General features: G+C 39.2%; 4 protein-coding genes across 6 annotated transcripts; 2 read left to right on the top strand and 2 right to left on the bottom strand.

Moving 5' to 3' along the window:
* The first annotated feature begins 140 nt into the window (after positions 1-140).
* On the top strand, positions 141-11785 carry LOC131302257 (alpha-1,4 glucan phosphorylase L isozyme, chloroplastic/amyloplastic). Of its 2 annotated transcripts, none has more exons than XM_058328795.1 (15): positions 141-470; positions 2812-3050; positions 3205-3306; positions 3763-3939; positions 4019-4294; positions 4726-4997; positions 5510-5627; positions 5706-6146; positions 6271-6423; positions 7400-7528; positions 8061-8297; positions 8626-8702; positions 10317-10503; positions 10657-10857; positions 11339-11785. In XM_058328795.1, exons 1-15 carry the CDS (start codon positions 245-247, stop codon positions 11453-11455), a joined length of 2952 nt encoding a protein of 983 aa, XP_058184778.1. In that variant the 5' UTR covers positions 141-244; the 3' UTR covers positions 11456-11785. The 2 variants fall into 2 exon arrangements, with proteins under 2 accessions (XP_058184778.1, XP_058184779.1); XM_058328796.1 differs by having other exon boundaries at positions 179-470; positions 2908-3050.
* A 715-nt stretch (positions 11786-12500) lies between these two features.
* LOC131302304 (uncharacterized) lies at positions 12501-16950 on the bottom strand. The gene is made up of 2 exons (XM_058328863.1): positions 16468-16950; positions 12501-13278 (listed from the first exon to the last, which is right to left on the bottom strand). Exons 1-2 carry the CDS (start codon positions 16855-16857, stop codon positions 12772-12774), a joined length of 897 nt encoding a protein of 298 aa, XP_058184846.1. The 5' UTR covers positions 16858-16950; the 3' UTR covers positions 12501-12771.
* Positions 16951-19948: 2998 nt separating this feature from the next.
* Positions 19949-22442, bottom strand: LOC131302282 (uncharacterized). 2 transcript variants are annotated; one of them, XM_058328835.1, is made up of 2 exons: positions 21862-22442; positions 19949-21472 (listed from the first exon to the last, which is right to left on the bottom strand). In XM_058328835.1, exons 1-2 carry the CDS (start codon positions 21906-21908, stop codon positions 20122-20124), a joined length of 1398 nt encoding a protein of 465 aa, XP_058184818.1. In that variant the 5' UTR covers positions 21909-22442; the 3' UTR covers positions 19949-20121. The 2 variants fall into 2 exon arrangements, with proteins under 2 accessions (XP_058184818.1, XP_058184819.1); XM_058328836.1 differs by having other exon boundaries at positions 19949-21724; positions 21862-22401.
* Positions 22443-23772: 1330 nt separating this feature from the next.
* Positions 23773-26633, top strand: LOC131302266 (pentatricopeptide repeat-containing protein At5g39350). Its single transcript, XM_058328813.1, has one exon. It carries the CDS (start codon positions 23871-23873, stop codon positions 25908-25910), a length of 2040 nt encoding a protein of 679 aa, XP_058184796.1. The 5' UTR covers positions 23773-23870; the 3' UTR covers positions 25911-26633.
* The last annotated feature ends 236 nt before the right edge of the window (positions 26634-26869 follow it).

Below are 26869 nucleotides of genomic sequence, written 5' to 3'. Positions count from 1 at the left end.
TTGCTCTGACTCTTTGATTGGCCATCTGCCCAGGTGGATTCAATAGCAAGACCGCTCACCGCAGACGATCAAAACCAGTGACAGTTTTTTATGGCACCAAAACCATCTCGTGATTTGATATTTATCATTGAAGATGGCAACAGACTCCATCTCTTCCTCCATAGATATCCACATACCATCAGAGTGAGAGAAAAGGAACTTTTGAGAGAGAGAGAGAGAGAGAGAGAGAGAGAGAGAGAGAGAAATGGCGGCTTCACCATTCACTCCGACTTGGACTCGTCCAGAGGCTGCGTTCTCCCATTGCAGTTCAATCTCAAGGTTTATTATGGATTTCAGCTCCAGGCGTAGAGATTCCAAGATTTTATTCATCCGATCAGCCTCGAGTTTTCAGGGGATGAAACGGTCTTTTGCGGTGAGGAGCGCCTCGAGCGAGCCGAAGCAGAAGTTGAGAGATCAAATCAATGACCAAGGTTTGTGTCGCTGTTACTGGTAGTACTCAACACTGTGTGTCATGATTTCTCTCGTCTGTCTTTGTAATTGAGTATTGATGTTACTGAGATGGCTGTCATTAAGGTCTAAAACTATAGAAATGTGTGAAAAGTGTATAAAATGTCTTGAAAAGTGTAAAAGTTGCTGGATTCTGTGTTTTTTTTTATTTGTTGTTGTCTTTTTTCTTAGCTTATTGGGCTGTCAAAAGAAGGAGCCGACTGAGATTAGTTGTCGGGTGGGCGAACAACATTATCACATATGAAAGATGGTATCGATTATTATTCTTATTATTATTGTCAATCGATAGGATGATATTCATTTATAACAAAGGAATAACAACTGGACAGTCATCCCAAAAGAGGGAATATAGCTACCACAATGGAGGCTAAACACCACGTAGAACATTCAGGACCTCACACAACCTAATGCACAAAACAGATGGAGAACATCTCCGATCAACGCAACAATAGCCAAACAACCAACAAAAAACCCACGTAGGGTTAGGAAAGCCCCCTCAACGGGGGAGAAAACAAAAAGAACCGAAAAAACATCAACAAAACAAAAAACCTACGGCAGATCATCACACCTAAATCTAGCTGCCCATAAACGCCGACAGAACGGAACCACAATCACCACAGTAACCACACCCCACCGTACAACATCACCAACTGCTATCTCCGTCCCAAGAAACTACGCCCCTGTTAGGGCTCGAACCTATGCGACGCCCATAATGACAAGAACGGGGCCAGCCTGATAACGTCAATGGAACTGCAGGACGATCGAAAAGAAGAGCACACAGTGAGGAAGATCAGACAAAGGAGCACACAAGCGGACTGCTCTACAGCTCCTTCGACATCAGAACTCACAGAATTAGGGGGATAGATCTGAAGAGGAGAGAGAGAGAGAGAGAGAGAGAGAGAGAGGTGGTATTGATTTCTGCCTATGCATATAATAAAAATAGAGTGCCAAAATAAGTATCGCGATCAACCTATATATTGCACAGTAAAGAAAAATAGTCATGTATAGAGTTAATTTGGTCCATCCATATCCATTCCAAATGGTAAAATATTGAACCTAGTATTAAATTTTTTTCTTTTGTAGATGCCTTCAATCATAGGAAGACGATATTGAGTTTTTTCAAATAAAAAGTCTTGGCTGGACGGGTATTAAATATTTTTAAAGCATAGTGGGCGGACGATTTCATAGAATTTTGACATTTTTGAGTAATAAATAGCTAACTACTACGATTCTAAAGAAAATTTAGGACTTGGATAGGACAGTCTCCAAGGCTCGTTAGCCACTAGGTCTGTCCTTGGTCGTCGCCATAAAATGTTAATTTGGAGAAATTCGGAGCAGTACAATTCGAATGCGATGCAAATTCCGATGCTGATAGGAATTAGGTTGAAGATTATAGTTCGTGCAGAGTAGGGAACATATTTGAATGGGCTTTAATTCCATAGAGTTCTTTCTTCCTTTAATTTCAGGCTGCGAAAGCATGGAGACAAGTATCCCCATCTGAGCCTCTGAGGGTCTCATTTGGTGTTGAAGGAGAAAATAATACAACTAATTTATATAATTCTCAGCAGTCTTGACAACAAAAAGGTCATTGTCTGGGTCTTGGCAGCTGGGTGGGATTTTTGAAAATCCAGTTGAAGTTTGCTACATTTGAAATACTAAATGGGATTGATGAGATCATGTGTCCCAAATCATTGTCTTTCGGTCCATCTAATTCATATCAATACAATCAAGCTGACTACGATTGAAACACAATTGAATAATGGAGTGTCACGTGAAATTCTGCAAGGAAAACTTGTTATTTGAGATATAATTACTAATTACAGGTAAGGATTGGAAAACATTTATTTCTGCAAATGAGTTTAGTCTTTTATACTTAAAATTCATACTACCATCTTAACAAGAAGGAACTGGGACCCGCCATCTGATTCAAATTAGCAAATTTGGTAGGATTAGCATTTTATTCCCAATTAATGCCATTCATTGGATGGTGAAGAATCCTCTGACTTGCGACCAACAGCTTTGATAGGAATTTTGTTTTTAATCCAGGTTGTATTCCGCCTGGGCTAGAGATAGGCCCCCTTAGTTTCTTGTTATGGTTCTCTTATCTATGTTTTTCATTTTTAGAAAAAAGAAGAAGAAGAAGAAGAAGAATCCTCTGACAATTCAAGTGTTTGATGTAGATTGTTTCATTATGTAAACTATCTCTGATGTAATAAATACAAGTCCAAAATACAAAATTACAAATATGCCATTCATTGGACTTGATAGTGAATTTAATTGCAAGTCCTTTACCACGTGATATAGGGGCTGCAATTGATAGGATATCTTTCACTCCTGATGCTGCGTCCATTGCATCGAGTATCAAATACCATGCAGAGTTCACACCACTATTTTCTCCAGAGCGATTTGAGCTCCCCAAGGCTTTCTTTGCGACTGCACAAAGTGTTCGTGATGCGCTTATCATTAATTGGAATGCAACATATGATTACTACGAAAAGACGAACGTAAAGCAGGCATATTATTTGTCAATGGAATTTCTGCAGGTTTGACTTAAGCCTCCTGGTTGCAAACTGCCAGTGACTCTTCGGCAATCCATCTCTATTGCACAACGATCACATTGTTGTCCATTACTGTTTCATATTGATTGTGCCTTTTTCCCGCAGTCTACTTACACTGCTATATGATATATGTTTGTAGGGAAGAGCATTGTTAAATGCCATCGGTAATTTGGAGCTGACAGATGCTTATGGAGAAGCGTTGAGTAAGCTTGGGCACAATCTAGAGAATGTAGCTTGCCAGGTCAGATTGTCTTGACTCGTGAGATAGTTTCATTTTGTTAGACATTGTTCTGCGGCTTGGGCTTTTACATTTTTCATCTCTCCCTGGAATAAAATAATAGGCATTGGCCATTTATACATACCTTTGTTGTGTCCCCCCGGACCACTACTTTTTTCCCCCGGCATTTATACATACCTATGTTGGAATTTAGGAAGACAATTCTGATTCTTCTCTGTTGTAAATTACAGATAGGAAGGTAGTAATCATGTGCGTGAACATTTGGTCATGATTGCGAAGAATAGTTGAAATCCGTACTGCATATTTTTGCTACAGTTGTGTTGAAGGTCTATTGTTCGTAGTCTTTAGACTCAACGAAGTTTGCTTAAATTTAGAACTTTTCTTTTCCGCGCACTTAAATAGGATATTAGGCTCTCGTGTCTTGGATATTATGCTAAACTTGTTGGTTTTCCACAACAGGAGTCCGATGCTGCACTTGGAAATGGGGGTCTTGGGCGGCTTGCTTCCTGTTTTCTGGATTCGTTGGCAACATTAAATTACCCAGCATGGGGTTATGGACTTAGATACAAGTACGGATTATTTAAACAGAGGATTACAAAAGATGGTCAGGAAGAAGTTGCTGAAGATTGGCTTGAGGTACAATGTCTTCAGGCCTAAGTTTTATCTTTGTATGCTGAAGATTTGCTTGTCAGTTAACTTCAGTTTCTCCTTGTAGATGGGTAGTCCCTGGGAGATTGTGAGAAATGATGTCTCATATCCGGTCAAATTTCACGGCAAAGTTGTGGAAGGGTCCGATGGAAAGAGATACTGGATTGGTGGAGAAGATATAAAGGCAGTTGCTTATGATGTCCCAATACCAGGATATAAAACTAGAACCACAATTAACCTTCGTCTTTGGTCCACTAAAGTTCTGTCGGAGGATTTTGATTTGTATGCTTTCAACTCTGGAGAGCACACCAAAGCTTGTGAAGCCCAAGCTAATGCTGAAAAGGTTTGGATAGCAATTGGGGACATGTATTCTTCTTTTGCATCATTTGTGCTACTATCTGGAGACTGACTGTCACATATAACTGGTAGGATGTTATTTGGGACCCCATATACTTTGAAACCCCTTGGAAGTTGGGTGTTGGCCTTTGGAACTGAAGATTTGATCTCTCTTTCTATGCCAATGCACCATTGTAAATATACATTAGGCCATCTTCAATACGTATTTATAGTTAGAGATACTACATCAGATACAAGTGAAGAACAAATATGTTTTTTTCCCTGGAGCGTGTAATGGTGGCTTAATAGTTCCATGTATGTCTCTGGTTGTGACTTTTTCATTTCATGTTTCACATGCTGATTTGTTGATTTGTGACTGAAAACTCTAACTGGATACTAGACGAAGAATTTCCTGGTGATACGATATTGTGTTTTCAGATTTGTTATGTATTATACCCTGGGGATGAATCAATGGAGGGAAAGATCCTTCGTCTGAAACAACAATATACGTTATGCTCTGCTTCCCTGCAAGATATTATTGCACGTTTTAAGAGGAGATCTGGAGGGCAAGTGAATTGGGAAGACTTTCCTGAAAAGGTAGCAGTGCAAATGAATGATACTCACCCAACTCTCTGCATTCCAGAGCTGATGAGAATATTGATGGATCTGGAGGGCATCAGCTGGAAGGAAGCTTGGGGTATTACCCAAAGGTATTTCTATCCCTGCAGTTCCATCTGCACCCATGAAAGTGTTGCTTTTTTTCGTTTTTCTTTGTATAATGGAATTATGTCATATGTAGTGTAGAATCTCTGGATGATGAGAATTTTATGGAAGTAGCTTGAGCTTAGTTAAAGAAGTAGCATTATTGGTGGTATTCATCAGTTAAATACCATCAATGATGCTAATTATAGTATTATATCAGATTGTGATTGTTCAGCGTGTTCTCAAATCAACTTTATACGATTTTATCTTATTGTCTCAATCCTTATGGGTTCAAAGTTAATTTCCGAACTCTTTCTGCTGTTTGAGAGTCATTTGGGGGCTAGTGTTTATTTTCTGCATTCTGCATTTCGTGTATAGTTCTCAAAACATCTCTAGAAAACAGAACGTGAACACCATATGATTTGTTGAAGTTTAACTCATTATGATACGTAGCTTTTTTGCTGTATTTGCTAGTTATGGTTACATAGAAATGCCTCACATTTTGTTCTATGCTTGCCAGAACAGTGGCGTATACAAATCATACTGTTTTACCTGAGGCATTGGAGAAATGGAGTTTAGAACTTATGGAGAAACTCCTTCCCCGACATGTTGAGATTATCCAAATGATTGATGAAGAGGTAATGAACGTGGATCTTAGTCCACTGGAAGCTCTTATTGAATACTACTAATTTCTGCTATGTGTTTTTTTTTTTCAGCTGATAGAGGAAATTATATCAGAGTATGGTACTTCAAATGCTGACCTATTGGAGAAAAAATTGACTGCGATGAGAATTCTAGAAAATGTTGATTTACCAGCTTCCATTGCGGATTTGTTTGTTAAACCAAAAGAAATTCCTGCTGTCAATCTGAGCGAAGAACCTGAAAGTTCTGATGAAGAACCTGAAAGTTCTGATGAAGAACCTGAAAGTTCTGATGAAGAACCTGAAAGTTCTGATGAAGAACTTGTACCTACCGATCTAGATGAGCCAAAAGAAGGCTTGCAGAAAAAGAAAAAGGTGGATATGGAACCAATTCCAAAACCTCCAAAGATGGTCCGCATGGCTAATCTTTGTGTTGTGGGTGGTCATGCCGTAAATGGAGTTGCTGAGATTCATAGTGAAATTGTAAAGGAGGATGTGTTCAATGAGTTTTATAAGGTATAATGCAATAGGATTGAATATTTCCTACTGTATTTCATTTTCTGGATATACACCAAACTTCCTTTTTTGCATTATAGTCAGAAGTTCTGATATTGCTAGTTTTTGTGCTATTTTTTGGCAGCTGTGGCCTGAGAAATTTCAAAACAAAACAAATGGGGTCACACCAAGAAGATGGATCAAGTTCTGTAATCCATATCTAAGTGATATAATAACCAAATGGACTGGTACAGAAGACTGGGTCCTTCACACTGAGAAATTGGCAGAACTGCGAAAGGTAATTTTGGGGCAAATCTGAGTCTTCCTTTAACTTTCAAATTATAATATGATAGTTGGATCACCCAATTCCACAATCGATACAGTTGTAGATTGTATCTTTTCTCAATGAAATCTCGCCCTCTCTTGGCGCAATGCCCCTGGTCCCCATGCAGGGATGGCAGGGCGGGTGGGCGGGCCAGTTCTATGTATGAACACTCCTCGACTGCTGCTATCTAGTAGCATTAGCTAATCTTTCCCTTCGTCTGGACTCTGCTGATTTGGTTGCTCAAGGAAAGAGACAACTAGGGGCTAGAACAACTGAGCTTTAGCGACTGATGACTTTAGGTGGAAATGTGAGCCCTGCATTGGCTGATATTGCAAGAAGAAGAGGGTCAGTGGATTTTTACTTATCAAAAGACAAAATAAAAAAGGGTTAATGGAGTTCAATCTTGATAGTGTCCTTGAACTTGCTGAAATTATGATTTGTGTGCAATTCTCAGTTGATTCATTACTTTCCGTACTTGGTCTGCACACTTTCACATATGCTGACAGGAAATGGGATTTAAATCCTGCCAATGCTATATCATGTATTCTCATCATCGGAGTCATGCATTTGATACGCACCAAACTCGCCCATTGATAAGTCAAACTCGTCGTAAACTTTTGGGTTTATTGTATAGCTACTTCTATGGATCATTCAGAAGCTAAGAGAAAAAAAATTGCAAGACTATTTTTCACGTTGTGCAATGCTTGGATCCAGCCAGAGATTGGTGAATTCAAGTGGCATGAACGAATAACGTGCTGCAAGCATAGGGATGTAATTGAAAGGAGGGATTTGGTCTTAACGAGTTCAATATAAGAGCAATTTATTAACAACTTCAGTACTTCATTTATTGCTCCTCTTTTGTTTGTGCTACATTCTTCTGTAGAGAAGTTACGATATCCAGTTTCTCATTTTCATATACCCTAACCAGACTATTTGAAATTATCCATAGTTTGCTGATAACAAGGATCTCCAAATTGAGTGGAGGGCAGCAAAAAGAAGCAACAAGATGAAGGTCGTGTCCTTCCTCAAAGAAAAAACAGGATATTCCATCAGCCCTGATGCAATGTTTGATGTCCAGGTCTTTTCCATTCCTAAATAATCTCATTTTCTTTCATACTGCTTTATAACAAAGTTTGTGTCCACTTTGGCCTCTGTTAATCTCTCCTGCAATGTCAAAGTACCTTTTTCCAGTTTTTGGAGGAGAAGACTTTGAATGATTAATATCATGTATTCATGCCTAATAGTAGCAACCCAGCGGACTTATTGCTCATGTCCGTAGATTTTCCACTATGAGATGCATAGAGTTTTAGGTAGTACCACTATTGTTATTAGTTGTTTGAAAAGGAAATTTTTTGTTCTTCAAATTTGGTGACATGTCAAGAAATGGAAAACCTGGAGTTCGATAAACTGCACATTGACTTTTGACTGTTGGTTATAAGCTTGAGACATCTCGAAAGGAAAACTATAGACTAATATTTGTGACCGAGTATTACTTAACGTTGCATCTAATTTTATTAGGATCACTCGAAGATAATGGGTTCCACACTTTCTTTAAATTCCTTCTGAAAAATTTGTTGTGATAGATTGACTGGACTTTTACATGTTCCCAGGTGAAGCGCATCCATGAATACAAGCGACAACTTTTAAATATATTGGGGATTGTTTACCGCTACAAAAAGATGAAAGAAATGAGCGCGTCAAAGAGGAAAGCAAAGTTTGTTCCACGAGTTTGCATATTTGGGGGAAAAGCATTTGCAACATATGTGCAAGCGAAGAGAATAGTGAAATTTATCACAGATGTTGGGTCTACAGTGAATCATGACCCTGAAATTGGTGATTTACTAAAGGTACAGTTTTCTTGGTTGGTGATATTTCTTAATCTTTCCTAGTCCACACGTTAGTTCCAGTGAACTAAGGAGTGTACGATAAGAAATCGAATTCTAGGCAACTTAATGACAATCATGTGGAACTCTTGATTTATTGGCCAGTACTTTCCTGGACAGTCCATATTTGTTGGTATTTGATTCTGGTGGTGAAATTTCCTTGACTGCCCTATGAGAATATTTAATATTGTTCCAGTAGCACAATCCATATCACTGTTCTTGATTTCTTGCTGCAGCCTCATCTATATTTTGGATCTTTGACATTCCTCATTCCTATGTTTTTTTATTTCAGGTTGTATTTGTTCCTGATTACAATGTGACTGTTGCTGAATTGCTAATTCCGGCAAGTGAGCTCTCGCAGCACATCAGGTACTGAAAACTCAGATTATTTTAATAACACTGTGCCCCCTTCCGGTTTCTTCTGCCATGCAGGGAGCAGGAAGGTGCATGGATTTAACTTTAGTTCACTATATAAAAGTGGTTCGTGAAATGGCTTGCAACTTCTGTTTTGAGCTAAAACTTGTGGATATTTATAGGGTTGTATGCTGAATTCATTATATTCATCTTCATTTTTGAGCATCTCATCCTTAGAAAGGCTGGTAAAAGTATCCTTCGCTCAAAGCTTCATGTGAAGCGTGATGCTACAACTTCTGATATTTGGGTATGAATATAGATTAGGTAATCGGGAGAACTAAGGATCATGGATTGCAGCTGACCTTATTTGCAAGCAATATTTAGCATACTGTTAAGTTTTCGAGACTTTAGTTTAAAGTCCTTGATAGCTTATTGAGCTCACGCGGTGGGTTCCCTCAGCTTAAATTATTATGGGAGGGGATTAATGTAGGAGTTTGTGCTTGGGATTAAATTTGGAGATACTGAGCTTGACTTGCATAGTTTCTGAAATACTGTTTTTAGAAAGGGGAGAAGCCTAATTTAGCATACAGGCAGATTTGAACCCAAAATCTCTTAGAACCAAGACTCTGATAGTCTGATTCCATGTTACTATGTTATTAACTATCCCAAAAGCTCCAGCAGTTAGGAGATCGGCTCAACAATGTGTATCAAGCCATCCAACAGTATGATGGTCAAAGTGATTCAATAACCTGATCTCATCCCGTACTGGAATGTTGGTTGGTTTCATCCATAACTATTGAAGCCGTAATAGCAGCAATGCAAATCGAAGATCTGTGGCAATCATTTCGACATTCCTTGATCCACTTGTTCCTCCTTGTGAAGCATAGCAGTTGACTCCCTTGGTACAAGATAGGAGAGAAATCCTAATTGTGCTCCCTGAACCAAACTTTTACTGATATAGTGTTACACCGAAACCAGGTTCTCTAAGTCTTGAGCTCAATATTTATGTTCCTTGGGAAATTGGGGACATTTGTTTGGGGAGCTTTCTGGTTTTTGGTCTATAATAACTTACTCTCTCTTTTTTTAATCCACTAATAGCTTAATTAATGCATTACATGTCATTTTTTCCAGTGATAAATTTATTTCTTGTTACGCTGGTAGCCTAGTATTGACTTGTGTTAATAATCCAACTCAAAACCAATTGGCAATGAGTGGATAGGCTGCACAGACTCATATACTAGGTTTGGAGGTTATATTTAACCAATGTGGGACAAGCTCTAACACTCCCCTGCACGTGCGAGTGTGCGACCCCTGACTCGCACGTGGTGAGGTAAACAAACGATTCAACACTTACGACAACAATCAACTATCTACGACAAACAAAGGGGGAACCAACCATCAAAGACAAAGAGTCTTGTCCAAAAACCTTCGAAAACCTAGCTCTGATACCATGTTAAAGTATCCAACTCAAAACCAATTGGCAATGAGTGGAGAGGCCGCCCAGGCTCATATACTAGGTTTGGAGGTTATATTTAACCAATGTGGGATAAGCTCTGACAACTAGTATACAAATGCATCTCTCTCTCTCTCTCTCTCTCTCTCTCTCTCTCTCCCCAAATGTGTGCGCAGTACTGCTGGGATGGAGGCCAGTGGAACCAGCAACATGAAGTTTGCCATGAACGGTTGCATCTTGATTGGGACCCTGGATGGGGCCAATGTGGAAATAAGGCAAGAGGTTGGAAACGAGAACTTTTTTCTCTTTGGTGCTAGAGCTCCTGAGATCGCGGGACTGAGGAAAGAAAGGGCTGAAGGAAAGGTATAAAATATCAATTTGCTCTTATTTGGTTGAACCTTCTCTCATTTCTTACCAGGGAAGGTGCCCTAATGAGATTGTGTATGTATAAATACTGTCCTCCGTTGAGTTTTGTTTTGGATACACCTACTGATATCTTTTTATCACTTAATGTAGTTTGTCCCAGACCCACGTTTTGAGGAAGTCAAGAAATTTGTTAGAAGTGGTGTTTTTGGACCTTATAACTATGCTGAACTTATGGGATCATTAGAAGGAAACGAAGGCTATGGCCTTGCAGACTATTTCCTGGTGGGAAAAGACTTCCCAAGTTACTTAGAATGCCAAGAGAAGGTCGATGAGGCATATCAAGACCAAAGGGTGAGTGATCAAAGCATTTCTGTTTGCTACATGTTTTGTCACTTGTATGCTCTCTCTTCAGCATTACTTATATTATCAGCTCGGATTTGTCCTCGTCTGTTTTGTGTATGCCATGATTTAACTAGACTGTCTTTTATAAAACCCCAATTCACACTAGTAATTCAGCATTTGATCGTCACCTGTTAATTACGTTTGTTATGCTGTTTAAATGGAAATTGTGACCTTTTTTTGCTGCATTTTAGATATGCTCTGAGCATGAGCTGCTAAGTGGCGGCCTAAGTCTTTTACCAGGAAATATATCCTTGTGCTCTATAAAAGTATGCATATGCATAGTTTCGCATATAGTCTCCATAGCCATGACGGTCATATAACAGGGAAAACTCAACCCGACCTAAGGTTGCAGTTGGTGGGATCGGTCCGAAGTTATTTTCTTTTTCGTGTTAGTTGTTGCCTAACATATCTTTGATTGGTGATGAAGCAGAGATGGACAAGAATGTCGATCTTAAATACAGCAGGCTCGTACAAATTCAGCAGTGACAGAACGATTCGCGAATATGCTAGGGATATATGGAACATCGAACCAGTCAAATTACTTTAGAAAAGGGGATCTAAAATGCTTGAAGAGGAAAGTTCTACCAAGGCAGCCCATAATCCCCTTTGTCTTCGTTTTAAGAAATGTATTTTTCTCCCAACTGAATCGCTCGGAAATGACTTTATGTGGATGCAATGCAAATAAGGTCACTGGGTAATAAATTTGAGTCTTAGCTTGATAAGCTCCGAGCCGAAATTTTGCCGGGCCTCATGAATTCAATTGATCCTCATATATATTTGAGCAGAGTGGCAGAGTTTTCTGCTTGTGGTTTATGAACTACTATTGGTTATGGTGCAATGATGATATGTGATGTATCGTATCTTTTGATGAAACAAATAAGTGTTCTTTTCTTTTCTGTTATTGATGTTCGGTAATTATTCGTTTTTCATCCCTTTTTTTCAATTTTTTTTACTGAAAATTTGTTCAGGAATTTATCTTTGTACTTGTTAAAAAGTGTGCCCTTGGGGTTTCAAGGATAAAGCAAATCCAATTGTTTTGGCGGGAAGCATTCTTTTCCGCTTTTTTTGTGTGTGGATATACTGTTTTTCTCAAGGTTGTGAATACCGTACTGGCGTACGCATACCGGTTTTTTTACAAAATCGAAACCTCAACCCTCTAGTTCCGTTCCGGTTCAAAAATATCAATCGTACCCGGCCATTCCGAAAATACCGGTATGGTACATACCATACCGATACAGGAAACCGTAACGTTACCGGTACGGGATTCTAAAACTTGGTTTTCCAAGTAAAACTTCCAATATATTCCCTTCAAATTTTCCTGGAAATTTTGTAGGTCCAATTGATGAATTTTTCCATAGGTCCGGAACACTATGGTATCAATGTGCCCATCTAATAGCAAGAGTCCACGTGCATACATGGCCATAAAATAAGGAACGAAGTGTGCATACATGGCCATAAGATAAGGAACGAAGTATGCGCGTTTCAAAACACTATTGGATGGGCACATCGCTGCATGGCCTTCCCGACCTACTAAATAATTTTCTCAATTCGGCCGTTGAAGGAAAATAATTGCACACGTCTTAAACGGGAAATGAAAGAAATAAAGTTGCTACTGCATTCTCATCCTTTGTGGGGCAGCACCTAAATAGGAAAGGATTCTTTACTACATACTGTACTCTTTTAACTTTAAGTAAAGAACCACTTCAACATGCAAATATGGACCTTCATCCCAGAACTCCTTGCAAATACCACCTAAAAGAGAACACAGAGAGAACTTGTGTATGCTTCTGAACTATTCCTACAAAGGAAAATCAAAACCAAAAGAAATTCATGGTCGTACACCAGAAAGTGTTTCCACAATCTTTAGGTGGCGGTAGCCACACCTGTGCCACTTACGCTCTGCTTAGTCATCATGGCAGCATGCTTCTTTCCTGCATTATGATAAGCGAAAACCAATTCGCTATTACAGACCACATTGCAAATTGTGCAGACCCGAACGGCATCTGATGCTGCCCCTTCGTTCATAATTTTCCTCCTCTTTGTCTCCAAATCCTCCTCGGGTTCGGCTGCCTTCTTTCTTGTTTTTTGCACAGAAGAAGCAGCAGGGTTTTCTTGCGGCCCAATCACTGGGTTATCGGACACTCCCGAAGCAGCAGGAGGATGAGGGGCAGTTGACTCTTTTAGTTTATCCTCATTCTTCTTGTGCTTCTTTCCCATCTTGTGCTTGTCGAGAACTTCCTTGGTGTTGCATTCAACCCTGCAAACTTCACACCACACAGATTGCACAACTTTGGTTTTCTTGGCACTCTCCTTTCGAGTGCTATTTCCATGCGGCTGAAATGTCGCATTAATTGGAGGCATTGTCAGACCCTGCAAAGGAGTTGAAAGAACAGTTAGGAAAAAGTAACAGTACAAAAATGCGAAGATAAGAGCTAACAGCGAAACGAAAATTAATTTACTTATCTTCAGTGAAAAGGTTAAAGCTAAAAGCTCAAAGAAGAGATGATACATGTATCCTAGCACATAGCCTAAGCACTGCATTTGGAGGAAAAGCTGAGCACCCAGAAAAAGGGTTGCCCAGCTCCAAAACTAATCTTCACTTTCAACGAGCACGTCAGCAACTCATGATATTGTATGCATCTCTTTGATAAGAACAATAATAGTGCGGACTTCTAATCGATGATGTTCTAATACAGAAACTAAATGAGCAGATTTCAGAATATGGTGTATATAACAAAAGCACTGAATATGATGGATTGTTAGCAGTGAGATACAATGAATGCCATGCCCTGGTCAGGCACCTCATGTTTCATGTCCATTTAGTAGGTGTTTAAGATAATCTATGGAACAGGAAAATAGCTGTCAATATATAATTGTAAGAACAGTAATGCAGCTACAACCATGTGAACCCAATAGACAAATCAATCCACAAGTGTGAACTACAAAGGACTTTTTCTTGATCAGCTTTTTGGCTGAATGAGGGATTTCTTTACGGGCATGTAGGTGCTTGGATGGAGGGATGCAATTAGGCAGAAACTGTAAATGTTTGGATATGTACTGTGCACAGTGCATAATCAAGTACTCAGTTGTCGTACACTCAATGGCAACTGAAACATCAAGAGTACATTTCTCAAATGATGACGCCAAGGCACTTATTCACCCCCTACCACTTGAATGAGCTAGGAACAGTACCATAATCAAAACTTTCGTGGTCCTCGTGTATATTTGAGTTCTGACCATAACAAAACTTCATCAGGAATTTCTAAATCACATGAGTCATGACAATACTAGAAGAATCAAAAGTATGCATTAGCTTGGAATTAAAAGGACAGATTCAATTGTTATCACAAGGAAGCTTCAGGTTAGCTTCTTAACTACACCATATTATCAGCAATTAGCACACATGAAACCATGTATTTACAGCCATGTGAACCTTGGCACTACATGGCAGAACGAGTGAAAGTGCATTAAAAGACCGGGAAAGTATTGTAAAATAACAAAACCAAGCCTTGTATCCCAATCATCATCAATCAATTGGCATCAGCTACGTGAATCTCTGCCACCATTCCAACTCTCTCAAGCCCTATATGCCCAGTTAAATGATTTACAACTAATATTTCTCACAAAAGCATCATATTTCATCTTAGGTCCTCCCCTCCCCCAGTACTTCCACTAAAAGTGATCATATCATTCTTCCTTACCATTATATCTACAATCTTCAATGTTGTTGACTTGATGACCAAATTTTCTTGGTATGGCATGTATCAAATTAGTAACTAACATTTCACAAATCTAAAGCATGTTATAGAACAACAAAAATCAACAGCCTTGCTGACCACCTGTTTCAGCTGTGACTGTTGGCTGGAAGCCCCTGTGCTCTTTCGACTGAACTAGATACCTCTGAGCTCTATTTGGTCAGAACCTGATTTGAGAACCTTCTTTCATACAGAATAAAGCAAACAACTAAATGACAGTAGACGAGAAACAGCTGAGTTGACCGAATTCTACTCAAAAAGCCTTTTGCCATTTATAACTTCAGAATCTTGTTAACCTTGAAACACTCCGGCATAAAACAGGTGGTCATCTAATCTGCTTCTGAAGCAAAAGTAAGCCAACTAAGAGCATCCCCAATAAACAGCTGAAAGTGTTGCCAAAGATATCCTTTACCTTGGACAGTTGCCAAAGATATCCTTTGCCTCATACACACTCTATATATATATATATATATATATATATATATATATATATATATATATATATATATATACACAGTCCCCTTCAGGTAAGGGCTTCCCTTTTTCTCCCTTTTCCCGATCGAATTTCGATGATCCGAGCCGCTCAATGTGTTCAGAACGTGATTTTAAGGGTACCCGCGAGAAATCAGCAAAAAAAAATGTTAGGAAGGGCTTCATTCGAACAGTTTTTATTTGAACCGTTCGATAAAAAACAAACAAAAACTACTCGGATAAAGCCCTTCCCGGTCATTTTTTTTGCCGATTTCTTGCGAGTACCCTTAAAATCACGTTCTAAACACATTGAGCGGCTCGGATCATCGAAATTTGATCGGAAAATGGGAGGTCCTTACCTTAACAAGGTAAGGGCGCCCTTACTTGATTGAATCTGTATATATATATATATTCCATTTATGTGCCAAAACCCTAGCAAAAATCTGGCCTTGCTGAATCTTATGCCCAATTTGGCACGAGATTTGGCAAACCCAAAACACATCCCTAAATGCAGGCACAGAGGCTTTTACAAGGTCATTTAGTGCCTAATTATATCAAAATAATCCTCAACAAAATACAAACACAGACCATGTCACCAAACGACCTCCCTGTGATAATTCATTCTTTGGCTAAATTCAGAACACTAACTCTGCCTATCTCATGCTTAGAGTCCTAATATCCACGTGGCTAGTCCCCAGCCCCGATAAAGGAGGGTTGGGCAATAGGTAGCTTACTAGCTTGCAGCCAGTTCGTAAAAGACCTCGTAGGATCCTAATCATATGAGTCCGGTTATGAATATGAGGCAGCTCAATAAAGAAAACAAATTCATACAGCCGATCCCAATTGATGGTGATTAAGGCTCAGTTTGGTTTGATTTGGCATTTTTCATGACACTGAACGAACCATTAACACTTTAAAAACCCAAACAATACCAATCCCAATTTATACATTTCTAATCCTTTTTACACTATTTGCTGATCAAAATGAGCAAATACTGGCACTAATAACTCTATCCAAACAACAAGCAAACACCAAAGAATTTGCGACATTTGCTCTTCGGCTAAATTCAAAACACCGAAACAAGACAATTAAATTGTTGAAACCCAAATTCGTACAAACCACAATTTTTCCCCACTTTCTACTCCTTTTCATGAAAATGATTAAAAAAAAAAAATGGCACAAACAACTCAATCCAAATGCAAATGGAGTGGTAGGCACTACACACTCCCATGCATTTGACGGGGTTCAAGCCTCACTAGCTACAACGAACACTGTTATTTCGCCGAGCAAAAAAATCACAACAACTCCATCCAAACGAAAACAAAGCACTCACAGTAGCATTCGGATTCGACCCGTAATACCGGAGCACATCCAACGCCCAATTCTTCAAAGAGTTGGCCACATTGGGGTCCTGAAAATACGCAGATTGATCACAGAGCGCGCTGGGATCGTACGCCTCGTGAACACCACCGGCAGAAGAGCAAGTGGGGTCCATCCCGGGAGGGGTAAGGGCGGCAATGGGATCATGGGTCTTGTTGAGAGGGTCGAGTTGTGATGGGTGCGAGTTGGGTTGTTCTGGGTTAGGGTTTTGAGAGTGCTGGTGAGGGAGGTAGTAAGGGGAGGGGTATTGGGACGGGGCGGCGGGGGTGTAGATTTGGTGGTGAGGGAGTTGCGGTGGTGGTGGGTTTGGGTTTTGAGGGGGTGGGGGTGTGTTGTCCGCCATGGATGGTCAAGAGAGAGAGAGAGAGGGAGGGAGAGAGGTTTCTATACCAGACAGAAAAAGAGGGTTCTACCCTGGAAAAAGAAAACTACTTCTGTTGGGCTCCGTTTCGAAACTGAAAATAAGTTCTTATTTTTTAAAAAGATAATTTTAAGTTCAAAAATTATGAATTTATTAAAATTTAAAAATATGCAATATAGATCTTATTTGGAAGATCTCGATGAGATCTTTTATACGATACAAAAAAAATTGAAAAATTATTTTTTATTTACTTTATTTTTGAATTTAAAAATGTGAAATAAGTTGTTTATTTTTTAAGAAAATTTCTGGAACGGGGCCTTGAACAAATACTCCTCCATAGGGTGCACACAGATCCGGATTAATCCAGTTCTCTAGGAAATCCAAAAAAAGAACCACTCCAAACGGTTCTAAAATATTAACCAGTATATGTGTGAAACTTGATCAAAACCAAACTATAATTAAGAATTTAAAGCATCAACTACAATGAGAAAAACCTATGTATGGAGATTTCGTAAATAAGTGTTTAATGAGCTCAATTTTTGCGCGTTCAAAAGTGTTTTGGACAGTCTAGATTGAAAACCAATTTTAATCGGTAAAATAAAAATGTATCATAACCATTGATTGCCGAAACGAATGGATGTAATTACACTGTTAACGACTTATTCACAGCTTCATCGTGAACAAGTCATTCTCAACCAGTACAATATTATAAAAGACTTGCCTCACAAATGAGATATCTCCTCTAAATATATTAACTTACCAATAAAAAAATTAACTTACCCAATCAAAATACGAAATTATATATGGATATATTTTCAAAATACCAAATTATATACATTAATACTAAACGGTCCAGTTCGATTTTAACCATGACCTTAAATTGATAACTAGTAATTGAACCAAAATTATTGGTTCTTATTTTGTCGGAACCATTACTTGACCAATGAACCACGAACCAAACCAAATAGGATGGTCGATCTGGATTAGCTTGATTTTACGGTTAGGACAGTTTTCGCGAACACTCGTACTCCTAGAAGTGTTACTATCACAAATAACAAATGAATCATACTTGGTAAGGGCCAAGCTCGTTAAATCAAGCTCAAGCTCAAGGCATGTGAGATAATTGAGCCAAACTCAATACTTTAAAGCTCGGATAGTTCAAAAAAGTTTGACTCACGTGTTTGGCGGGACTAGTTTAATGAATGAGAAAAGTGAAATATTGACGTAGAGAGAAAGTGTAAAATCAATTGATTTATACTACCAAAAAGTGAGAATTTGAGACCAATTTTTACTAATGTTTCCCCTTTGATCTCTGTTCGTCACCGGAAGTTAACTGGAAACCTAAGTTAAGAATAATTTGTAGATTCCATTGTTTATTTTATTTGGTAAATACTAAACAATATCAGGGGTTTGGATGGTTCAGAAAGGGAAAATCTTTTTTAATGCCAGAGCCGTGAATAGTTGTTTACGTAGCCAATCACTACTATCCAAAAGTGTTTCGAACGATCCGAATGTTAATGAAACTTTTCCGGGGAAGAGTTTAACTTTTTTCCTGGAAAAGTTTTATTAAAATCCGGACCGTCCAAAATACTTTTAGACGGTCGCCATTGATTGCTGCTGTAAAAAACTTGTTTCCGGCATAGCTGTGAATAAATTTCTCTCGATTCACAAAACCCTTGGGATGTAATCACAGGTCTCAAGTTCAACTCCCTACAAAAAAAAATACGAGGCTCTCTTCTTTGCCAATTGATGGGGATTGTAGGTTTCTTTTTTCCTTTTTTGGAATAGTCGTGTATTCTCTTTCGTAGAATTTTTTCTCCCCGGTCTGATCTAAAGCAGACCATCAATGCAGGATTGTAAGTTTTGTGACTATATATAAGGGTGAGCAAAAAAATTGTCAAACTGAGAATCCAATTTTAATTGATCCAAATAGGGAAATTTGGTTCAATGTTTATATAGTGTAGTTTGGTTTCAGTTCAGAAAGTAAAAACCTAGTCAAATGATTTGGTATGTAGATTTATACTAATGGTTTTGGTTCCAAACCGATCTGAACTGCTATTAGATATGTAGATATAGATTTGGTATGTAAGTTTATGCTAATAGTTTTGGTTTCAAACCGATCTGAACTACTATTAGATATGTAGATACACAATTATATGCAACTGTTTACGGCTTTAGGAATAGACTCATGCATAAATGGTGTGTTCTGAATTTTAGTGCCTTTTTGTGACTTTTAATGGGATTCATTGCAAAATAGGATAGTATTTGATTATTTTATACAATTTGGGATCGCTATAAATAGTTTGTAAACATGATATTATAACTTGAATTAGACCAAGGTTTGAAACAAGAACCGAACCGTAATGAAGAGTTCGAATTGGTTCGATTCCATAAGTTGTACGAATCATTTTGGTTCTCGAAACTTTTTATCCTGTACAAATGTGTTTGCTTCGTAGTTTAGCACAAAACGAATCAATCCGGTACATGCTTATCGTAGTGTACTCTAGTGACAGTCGGGTGTTGAACCACTTGGACTTTTGAAAGTCCAATTCGGTTGGTAAAGGATGGTGTCCTAGATTGTCCAAAAAGCAAAAGATGGTTGCCATACTTGTGGAAGCACAAGTAAAAAACTTTGGGAGACCTCAGCACACAGCATTGTTTCCTTCCAACCTGAGAAAAAGCATTAAAATGATTTATCTATTGCACAAAGCTCCCGTATATGCGGGGCTTGGAGAAGAGTTGATGCACGCAGTTTTACCTTTGCAAACAAAGAGATTGTGTTCCGAGAGTCGAACTCGTGACATCCAGGTCATAATGGGGCAGCTTTACCGCTGTACTAGGTCTGCCCTTGAATTTAGAGGGAAAAAAAAAACTGCTCTCAACTAATCTTCCAAACAGCAGTTGTTCAAGGATAAACATTTTCGAATATTGTTCAAAATTGGGAATGAAAATTTTGAGAATGTCAAAAAAAAAATCAACCAACCAACCAAGCCTATGTAGCAGTAATATATTTCGAAATAAACCTAGAATTTCAACATTTACTAATGGGCTCCTTTTTTGAAACATATATGAATTCCAGGTCAGAAAGAGAAACACAAGCAGATTTGAAAGGAAGTAAAACAAGGAGGAATTAAGAGGAAAAGGGAAATACTTGCTACTTGCCTACTTGCATTCTTTGCAGCAGAAGAAAATGAAAATTCTACCTGTATCTCTGTGTGTGTCATGATCCTAAACCTGTACATTTTCCTAGAAAGAGTCAGTTTGATCAAAACTAGAGATCACCAGCGGCTCACGCCCGCAATCAATCCCAGCCCAACATGGCTCAAAACCAACACTATCACCTTCATCGTCGTCCTCGTTGTCCTCATTTGCCTCTTTTTCAGGAGTTACAGGGACGTTAAGATCGGAAATACCATGAATACCAGAAGGAAGTTCTTGCTTTGTCAGCACACATTCTTTGGTTTTATCTTCAGGAAATGCATTGTAGTGAGCCCTTTTGTGACCTCCCAAGGCTTGGCCTGATGGGAAAACCTTGAAGCAAGTTGGGCACTCATGACTTTTCATAGCTTTCCCACCATTTTCCTGCTCAAGCAATTTCTCATTGGACTCAAGCCTGGAATTTGATTCACTATCTTCATCACTAGTATTTTCCCCAAATTCTGGATCCTGATCATCAAAACCGGCCTCTTCGCTCAAGTTGGTTACCATCATTTCTGAGTCAGCCTGCTCCTTTTCCAGTTCATCTTCAATATGGTCACTCTCCCAGTTCTCAATTTCAACATCAGAAGAAACTATTCCAGGCTTCTTGAATTCATCAACCTCGTGAAACCCGTTCATGGTAATCCCCAATGCTACATTCCTTTCATTTTTGCTCATGAACCCAGAACCTAAATCACCAGATTCAGTGTCATTCTTTCCAAGCAAAGAGTACCTAGAACATGAGACACTAGAATCTAATCTCCCACTCAGTTTCATCTCCTTAGTCCCATCAGCTTTACTTGCTAATTTTCCACCCTTACTTTTGTCCAGTGCTTTAGCTTCAAACATATCAGAGTAACTAAAATCGACGCGATTTCTCACACCCCTAGAAAGCATCATCAAACATACAGCAGCCTCCTCTTCTTCATCAATCTCGGAAACATGAAAAGATTCGTTCGAATCAGATAAACAGAATTTGCGATTCGTTTTGTACCTCATCCTTGATCGCTTTCTCTGAATCGAACACAGAGTCTCAGATTCATTGATCTCCCTGGATCTTTTGGAGTGATGTCTCATGTGACCAAACAAAGCCCTCATTGAAACAAAACCTTTGCCGCATTCTTTGCATTTACAATCCTCTTCTATTGCCTTGGTTGAGTGACATCTCATATGACCAGATAGAGCTCTCAATGAGGGAAACTCTTTGCCACATTCTTTGCATTGATTTTCTTTCCTTGGAATTCTTTCTTTAGCACTTGAGACCCTCCAAGAGATTATAGGGTTTTCTTTAAGCCTCAAACCCTTTTGATTGCCATGATTTTTAGCTGGTTTTTTGGGCAAATGACCCCTCATATGACCTCCCATGCACTTCCCATTAGGGAAGCCCTTGTTACAAATCCTGCACACAAACTTGTGTTCTTGAACTTCTTCCATCATTTTGATCAAGAAACAAAAATGCAGCGAAACGCGATCAAGTGATCCAGATCAGAAAACCAAAGGAAACCCTAATTTTCCTGCTGAATCTGTTGTCTTATCACTTTTGAAAGAAAAACGTAGACACTAAGGAAGCAAGGGAAATGAATGGAATCTTGATCCGAATCTTGCACACATACTTGTGTTCTTGAACTTCCTCCATCAATCGACCAACAAACTTAAAGAAATTACAGAAATGAATCAAGAACAAGAAACCCAGATCAGCCGCCCAAAGAAAATCCAAAATCTTCCCGGAAAATGCTGAACCAAGGAAAAGACATAGCTACTAATAAGGAGGCAGGGGAATGAACTTACTTTTGCTGCAAATCACACGCGAACTTGTGATCTTGAACCTTCTCCATCGATTGATCAAGAAACTTATACCCACTGAGTCAACAGCAAGAAAACCCAGATCAGTTCAACAAACCAAAGCCCCCAATTTTCCTGGAAAATGCTGAATATCTGTGACCCATTTGAATGGGGACATGAAAATGATAAGCAAGCAGGGGAGTGATTGACGGACTGAATGAATGAACACCCAGGTTTAGAAGCTAGTAGAAATTTTGATTGAGATTGTGGTATGAGAAGAACCCATGTTTGATGTTGTGGGGGATCGTGAGCAAAATCAAGATCTGGAGCCCACAAAAAGCCTACTGAAAGTGGACTCCTTTTCACACTTTTTGGTCATTGGATGTACTTGATTCGAAGGTATATCTGGAAGTACCGGAGAGATTGGTTCTGTGAGGACTTTTTCGCCAGTGATGCACACCAATAGGCACAAAAGGAAACGAATCGATCGCTCTCTCTCTAAAATCTCTCTCTCTCTCTCTCTCTCTCTCTCTCTGTATGTTGTTGATGGTTGGTTAGTTTTAGGAGGGAAGCATGGCATGGGAATCAAGGGCTGTCCCTACAGGCTGATGCATGTATAAAGTATAAGGACCCGATGACGTGTCACACCTTGATTGGTCCGAATCAGAGTTTGACCCTAATATATCTCTACGATTTTTTTTTTCCTTTTTTAAAAAAATTTCTATATTTTCTTGAGGGGAAAAAGGATTTTGTAATCACGTTTTAAAATTTTTTGCACCAATTAAAAGATGTGGTTGTATATTTTCGTTGGTGTAAAAATTACTATTATGTGAAAAAATAACAACGAAGTACACTTTTTTCAAAAAATAGCAGGCAAAGAGAATAATACGTATTCAATTACTGTTTAAAATTAATAATAGAGTCGCCTATACAAAATCTACAAGTAGATACACACATACGGAGAGAGCGCACACGCGTTGAACCGTGCATGTTGATATCAAAACAGGTTTGTCTTGTAAACATGAATGGTGAACACGATCTTAAAAATACACTTCTAACACGTATTTCTCTCATGCGGATAGCTATGTCTGATCAAACGAAACTTTTTACACACGCAGCATCAATCAAAAATTTATCATGTTATAAACTTGTGATGATCCAGTCAAGGAGAAAAACATGAACCAAGGAAAACAGATAGTAATTACTTGATGTAGACCGAATTTACACTTTAGAAGAGAGGGAAAGTCTACGATACACATCCCTTAAAAATGCATATATACCATATGCACCTATTGTATGGTTTAGTATGTTTCGTAACTTTTGTTCTAAAACTCATAACTTTTCAACAATGCGATTCGTAATATTTTCATTATGATTCATAATATTTTTGTGCATTCGTAACTTTTATACTAAGATCGTAACTTTTTAGCAATATCATTCGTAACGTTTTCTCTATAAATTATAACATTTTGGGAATACAAATGATACACACCAAAAAAAGGAATGTGTATAGTAGCATTTCCCAGAGAAGGATTTATAGTTATCTACTTCATAGTATATTTGCAATCTCCAGGTAGTCTTGTGCTATATATTTCCAGGGTAAAAATGCACTGGATGCAAAGTAGACAGTATTATTCCTCTATAAGATCGCATATTAAAAATTCTGTAGAGGCCAAACATTCCAAATTTAGGGGCCATCGAAGGGTTTGGTGGGTCGCTAGTTTTAGGCCTTGAATTAGTCGAGACGCGTACAAACTGATCCAGACATCGAAAAAAGTAATGGTGTTATTTCCAAGCTCAAATCTTCTCTACCCAAATTCGTATGTACTAATATTCCTATGCATTTCCGGCCGTTGGATCAATTTAAAAATTTTATATCCCTAAAAAGTTTCAAATGCTAATTCAAGGGTCAAAAAATACTCCAGAACATGGGTACACCAATTAATTTCTTCTATATCTACAAAGATTGATTTTTTTGTAAGTGTACCAATACAAGCGTACCGTAGAGTAAATTGATGAATGGGACATCAAAGGCCGTATCCAAAACGAAGCACCTCATCACCACCCCCACCCCCACCACCACCAGCGCCGCCAAATACGGCTTCCTCTTGCACCACTACGCCACCACCAAGTCCCTCGCCCCCACCACTCACCTCCACGCCCACCTCATCACCTCCGGCCACCTCTCCGCCCGCCTCCTCCCTCTCCTCACTTCCTCCTACGCGGCGAGCGGCCACCTCTCCTACGCACGCAAACTGTTCGATAAAATGCCCGAACCGCCTTTACTCGCATTTAACACCATGATAAGAGTGTACACATTGAACGGCTCATCGCGCGAGGCGATCCAACTGTTTGTTGAAATGCTCGCGGCGGGTTACCCCAGGCCCGATAAATTTACGTTCCCTTTTGTTGTCAAGGCGTGTGGGGATTTGAAGTTGCTTGGTTTGGGTGTCTCGGTGCACGGTTTGGCTGTAACGGGAGGTGTTAAACTGGAGACGTTTCTGGGTAATTGTCTGTTGGCAATGTACATGAATTGTGGAGAGAAGGAGGTGGCTAGGAGGGTATTTGACGCGATGATGGAGCGTAGTGAGGTGACTTGGAACACTATGATAAGCGGGTATTGTCGGAATGGGTTTGCTGAGGATGCTTTGAAAATGTTTAAAGAAATGGTGGGAGAAGAGGTGAAGCCAAACAGTGCTACTTTGGTTTCGGTGTTGCCGGCTTGTGGGTATCTGAAGGACTTGAAGTGTGGAATGGAGATTCTTGAATTGGTGCAAGAGAGTGGTTTAGGGAGCTGTTTACCGGTGAGTAATGCATTGGTGGACATGTTTGCGAAGTGTGGTTGTATGACTGAAGCGCGGTTGGTTTTTGATAAGATGGACAAGAGGGATGTGGTGACGTGGACTACCCTGATCAATGGGTACAATTGGAACGGTGATGGAAAAAAAGCTTTGATGCTCTGTCCACTAATGCTGTTAGAAGGTATAAGGCCCAATGCAGTGACTGTGCCTTCTCTTCTTTCAACTTGTGCTGATTTGGGGCTTTTGAAGCAAGGCAGGTGCTTGCATGGGTGGGTTTTGAGGCAAAAACTAGAATCTGATGTTTCCGTGGAAACTGCACTAATTGACATGTATGCAAAATGCAGTTGCATAATAGGAAGCTTCCGAGTGTTCGTAAAAACTTCAAGAAAAAGAACAGTTCCATGGAACGCAATTCTCTCCGGTTGTATTCATAATGGACTGGCAACAGAAGCAATTGCCTGTTTCAAAAAGATGCTATCGGAATCAGTAGCCCCTAATGCTGCATCCTTGAACAGCCTGCTTCCTGCTTATGCCAAGCTAGCAGATTTGCAGCAAGCAATGAACATACATGGTTACCTAATAAGATCAGGTTTTGTATCTAAAGTAGAGGCTTCCACTGCTTTGATTGATATATACTCGAAATGCGGAAGCTTACACTTTGCTCATGAGATCTTTAATGGGATTCCTGAGAAGGACAAGGATATCTTTTGTTGGAGTGCAATTATAGCCAGTTATGGAATGCATGGGAATGGTGAGATTGCTGTTTCGCTTTTCAATCAAATGGTTCAATTGGGAGTGGTACCAAATGAAGTCACTTTTACTTCCATTCTGCATGCTTGTAGTCATGGTGGTTTGGTGGACGAGGGTTTAGATCTGTTCAATTTCATGGTTGGAGTTCACCAAATGAGGCCTCGTTCGAATCACTACACTTGTATGGTTGATCTTCTTGGTCGTGCAGGTCGGCTAGAGGAAGCTTATGCACTAATTACAACAATGCCATTTGAACCTAATAATGCTGTCTGGGGTGCATTGCTTGGTGCTTGTGTGATACATGAGAATGTGGAACTAGGAGAGTTGGCTTCAGAGTGGCTTTTTAAGTTGGAGCCCGAGAACACTGGAAATTACGTGTTAATGGCTAAACTTTATGCTGCTGCAGGAAGATGGAAAGATGCAGAGAAAACGAGAAACATGTTGGATGGAATCGGAATAAGGAAAAACCCAGCTCACAGTTTGATTGAGGTGAGAAATATGTAAAGTGGGTCAGTATCTGTGGTGCTCATCGTGGAAGGCTCTCGTTCAAGGAGTCAACTTGAATATGGCTTAAACGAGAAAATTAGCACAATGAGAAATGTAGAAAGTTCCTACTGTATCAAACATCTTTCACCAACTAGAAGAGTAATTGAGGGCATATGTTAATGGTTGGAGTTGGTGCTTGGATTGTTCCTTATTTCTCTTTGCTCTATTTGCACCTCGTTCATTAGAGCCTTGTCAAAAGAGGATACGGCCTATCTGAGAAAGACTGCTTTGATGCAGCAGAGGCAAGTATACGAGAGTATACTAATTGCACAAATTCAGCTTGAGCAGCTGAGACCCATATATGGATGGATCATGCAGTCATGGTTGATCAAATCAAAGGTGAAGCGGCTTCAATGCATGTAAGTCCAGAATAAATTGATGAGAAATTTAGAAGAGACTGTGAAATCAAGACTTTTCATTACTTTTTGCTCTATTCGGGTGCTTGCTTCCGGAAGATGTTGTTCAGGAAAGGTATATTTTGACATGTTTTTGTTCAGTTTTTATTTCGATGGAAATCCAGTGCTATCTCCCATGTACTCATACTATAGGGAGTAGAATGGAACAAAATGTCTATTTGCATTCACTGATCAGCTCATAATAGCAAATTAGAGACATTCCACTGCGTTTTGTATTCACCGATCATTTCCTCCTCTGGAAATTATCTACGTTTTTTGGTTATCACCTAACACGATATTGTTGATAGACTTCAATAGAGAAAATGGACTCATATAGCGACCCCAATTGGTTACTTGAATAACGGATGAAATTGATATGACTCTGGTTTTTATGGCATGTTTGGTACTGATATATGCTTTGTTTTACCACATGCATGCCCCTGTCATTGACTCATAAAAAACACCATGTGGTTAGTATCTTTACTAGATTTGACACCTTTCAGAAGTATTTTGTAATTGGAT

The sequence above is a fragment of the Rhododendron vialii genome, chromosome 10a (assembly GCF_030253575.1).
Source record: "Rhododendron vialii isolate Sample 1 chromosome 10a, ASM3025357v1".
In the NCBI taxonomy this organism is placed as follows: Eukaryota; Viridiplantae; Streptophyta; class Magnoliopsida; order Ericales; family Ericaceae; genus Rhododendron; species Rhododendron vialii.
Note: the sequence above shows the minus strand (reverse complement) of the source record. Positions and strands in the feature narration are given on the sequence as shown.

Excerpts from the sequence above, each read along its gene's own strand:
- LOC131302257 (XM_058328795.1), top strand. The coding sequence starts at position 245 with ATGGCGGCTTCACCATTCACTCCGACTTGGACTCGTCCAGAGGCTGCG. Across the intron at positions 3,051-3,204 it reads TGTCAATGGAATTTCTGCAG|GGAAGAGCATTGTTAAATGC; the intron begins GTTTGACTTAAG and ends ATATGTTTGTAG. Across the intron at positions 7,529-8,060 it reads ATGCAATGTTTGATGTCCAG|GTGAAGCGCATCCATGAATA; the intron begins GTCTTTTCCATT and ends ACATGTTCCCAG.
- LOC131302282 (XM_058328835.1), bottom strand. The coding sequence starts at position 21,908 with ATGGAGAAGGTTCAAGATCACAAGTTCGCGTGTGATTTGCAGCAAAA. Across the intron at positions 21,473-21,861 it reads GCGTGTGATTTGCAGCAAAA|GATTTGTAACAAGGGCTTCC; the intron begins GTAAGTTCATTC and ends GTTTGTGTGCAG.
- LOC131302266 (XM_058328813.1), top strand. The coding sequence starts at position 23,871 with ATGAATGGGACATCAAAGGCCGTATCCAAAACGAAGCACCTCATCACC.
- LOC131302304 (XM_058328863.1), bottom strand. The coding sequence starts at position 16,857 with ATGGCGGACAACACACCCCCACCCCCTCAAAACCCAAACCCACCACCA. Across the intron at positions 13,279-16,467 it reads GGTCGAATCCGAATGCTACT|GGTCTGACAATGCCTCCAAT; the intron begins GTGAGTGCTTTG and ends ACTCCTTTGCAG.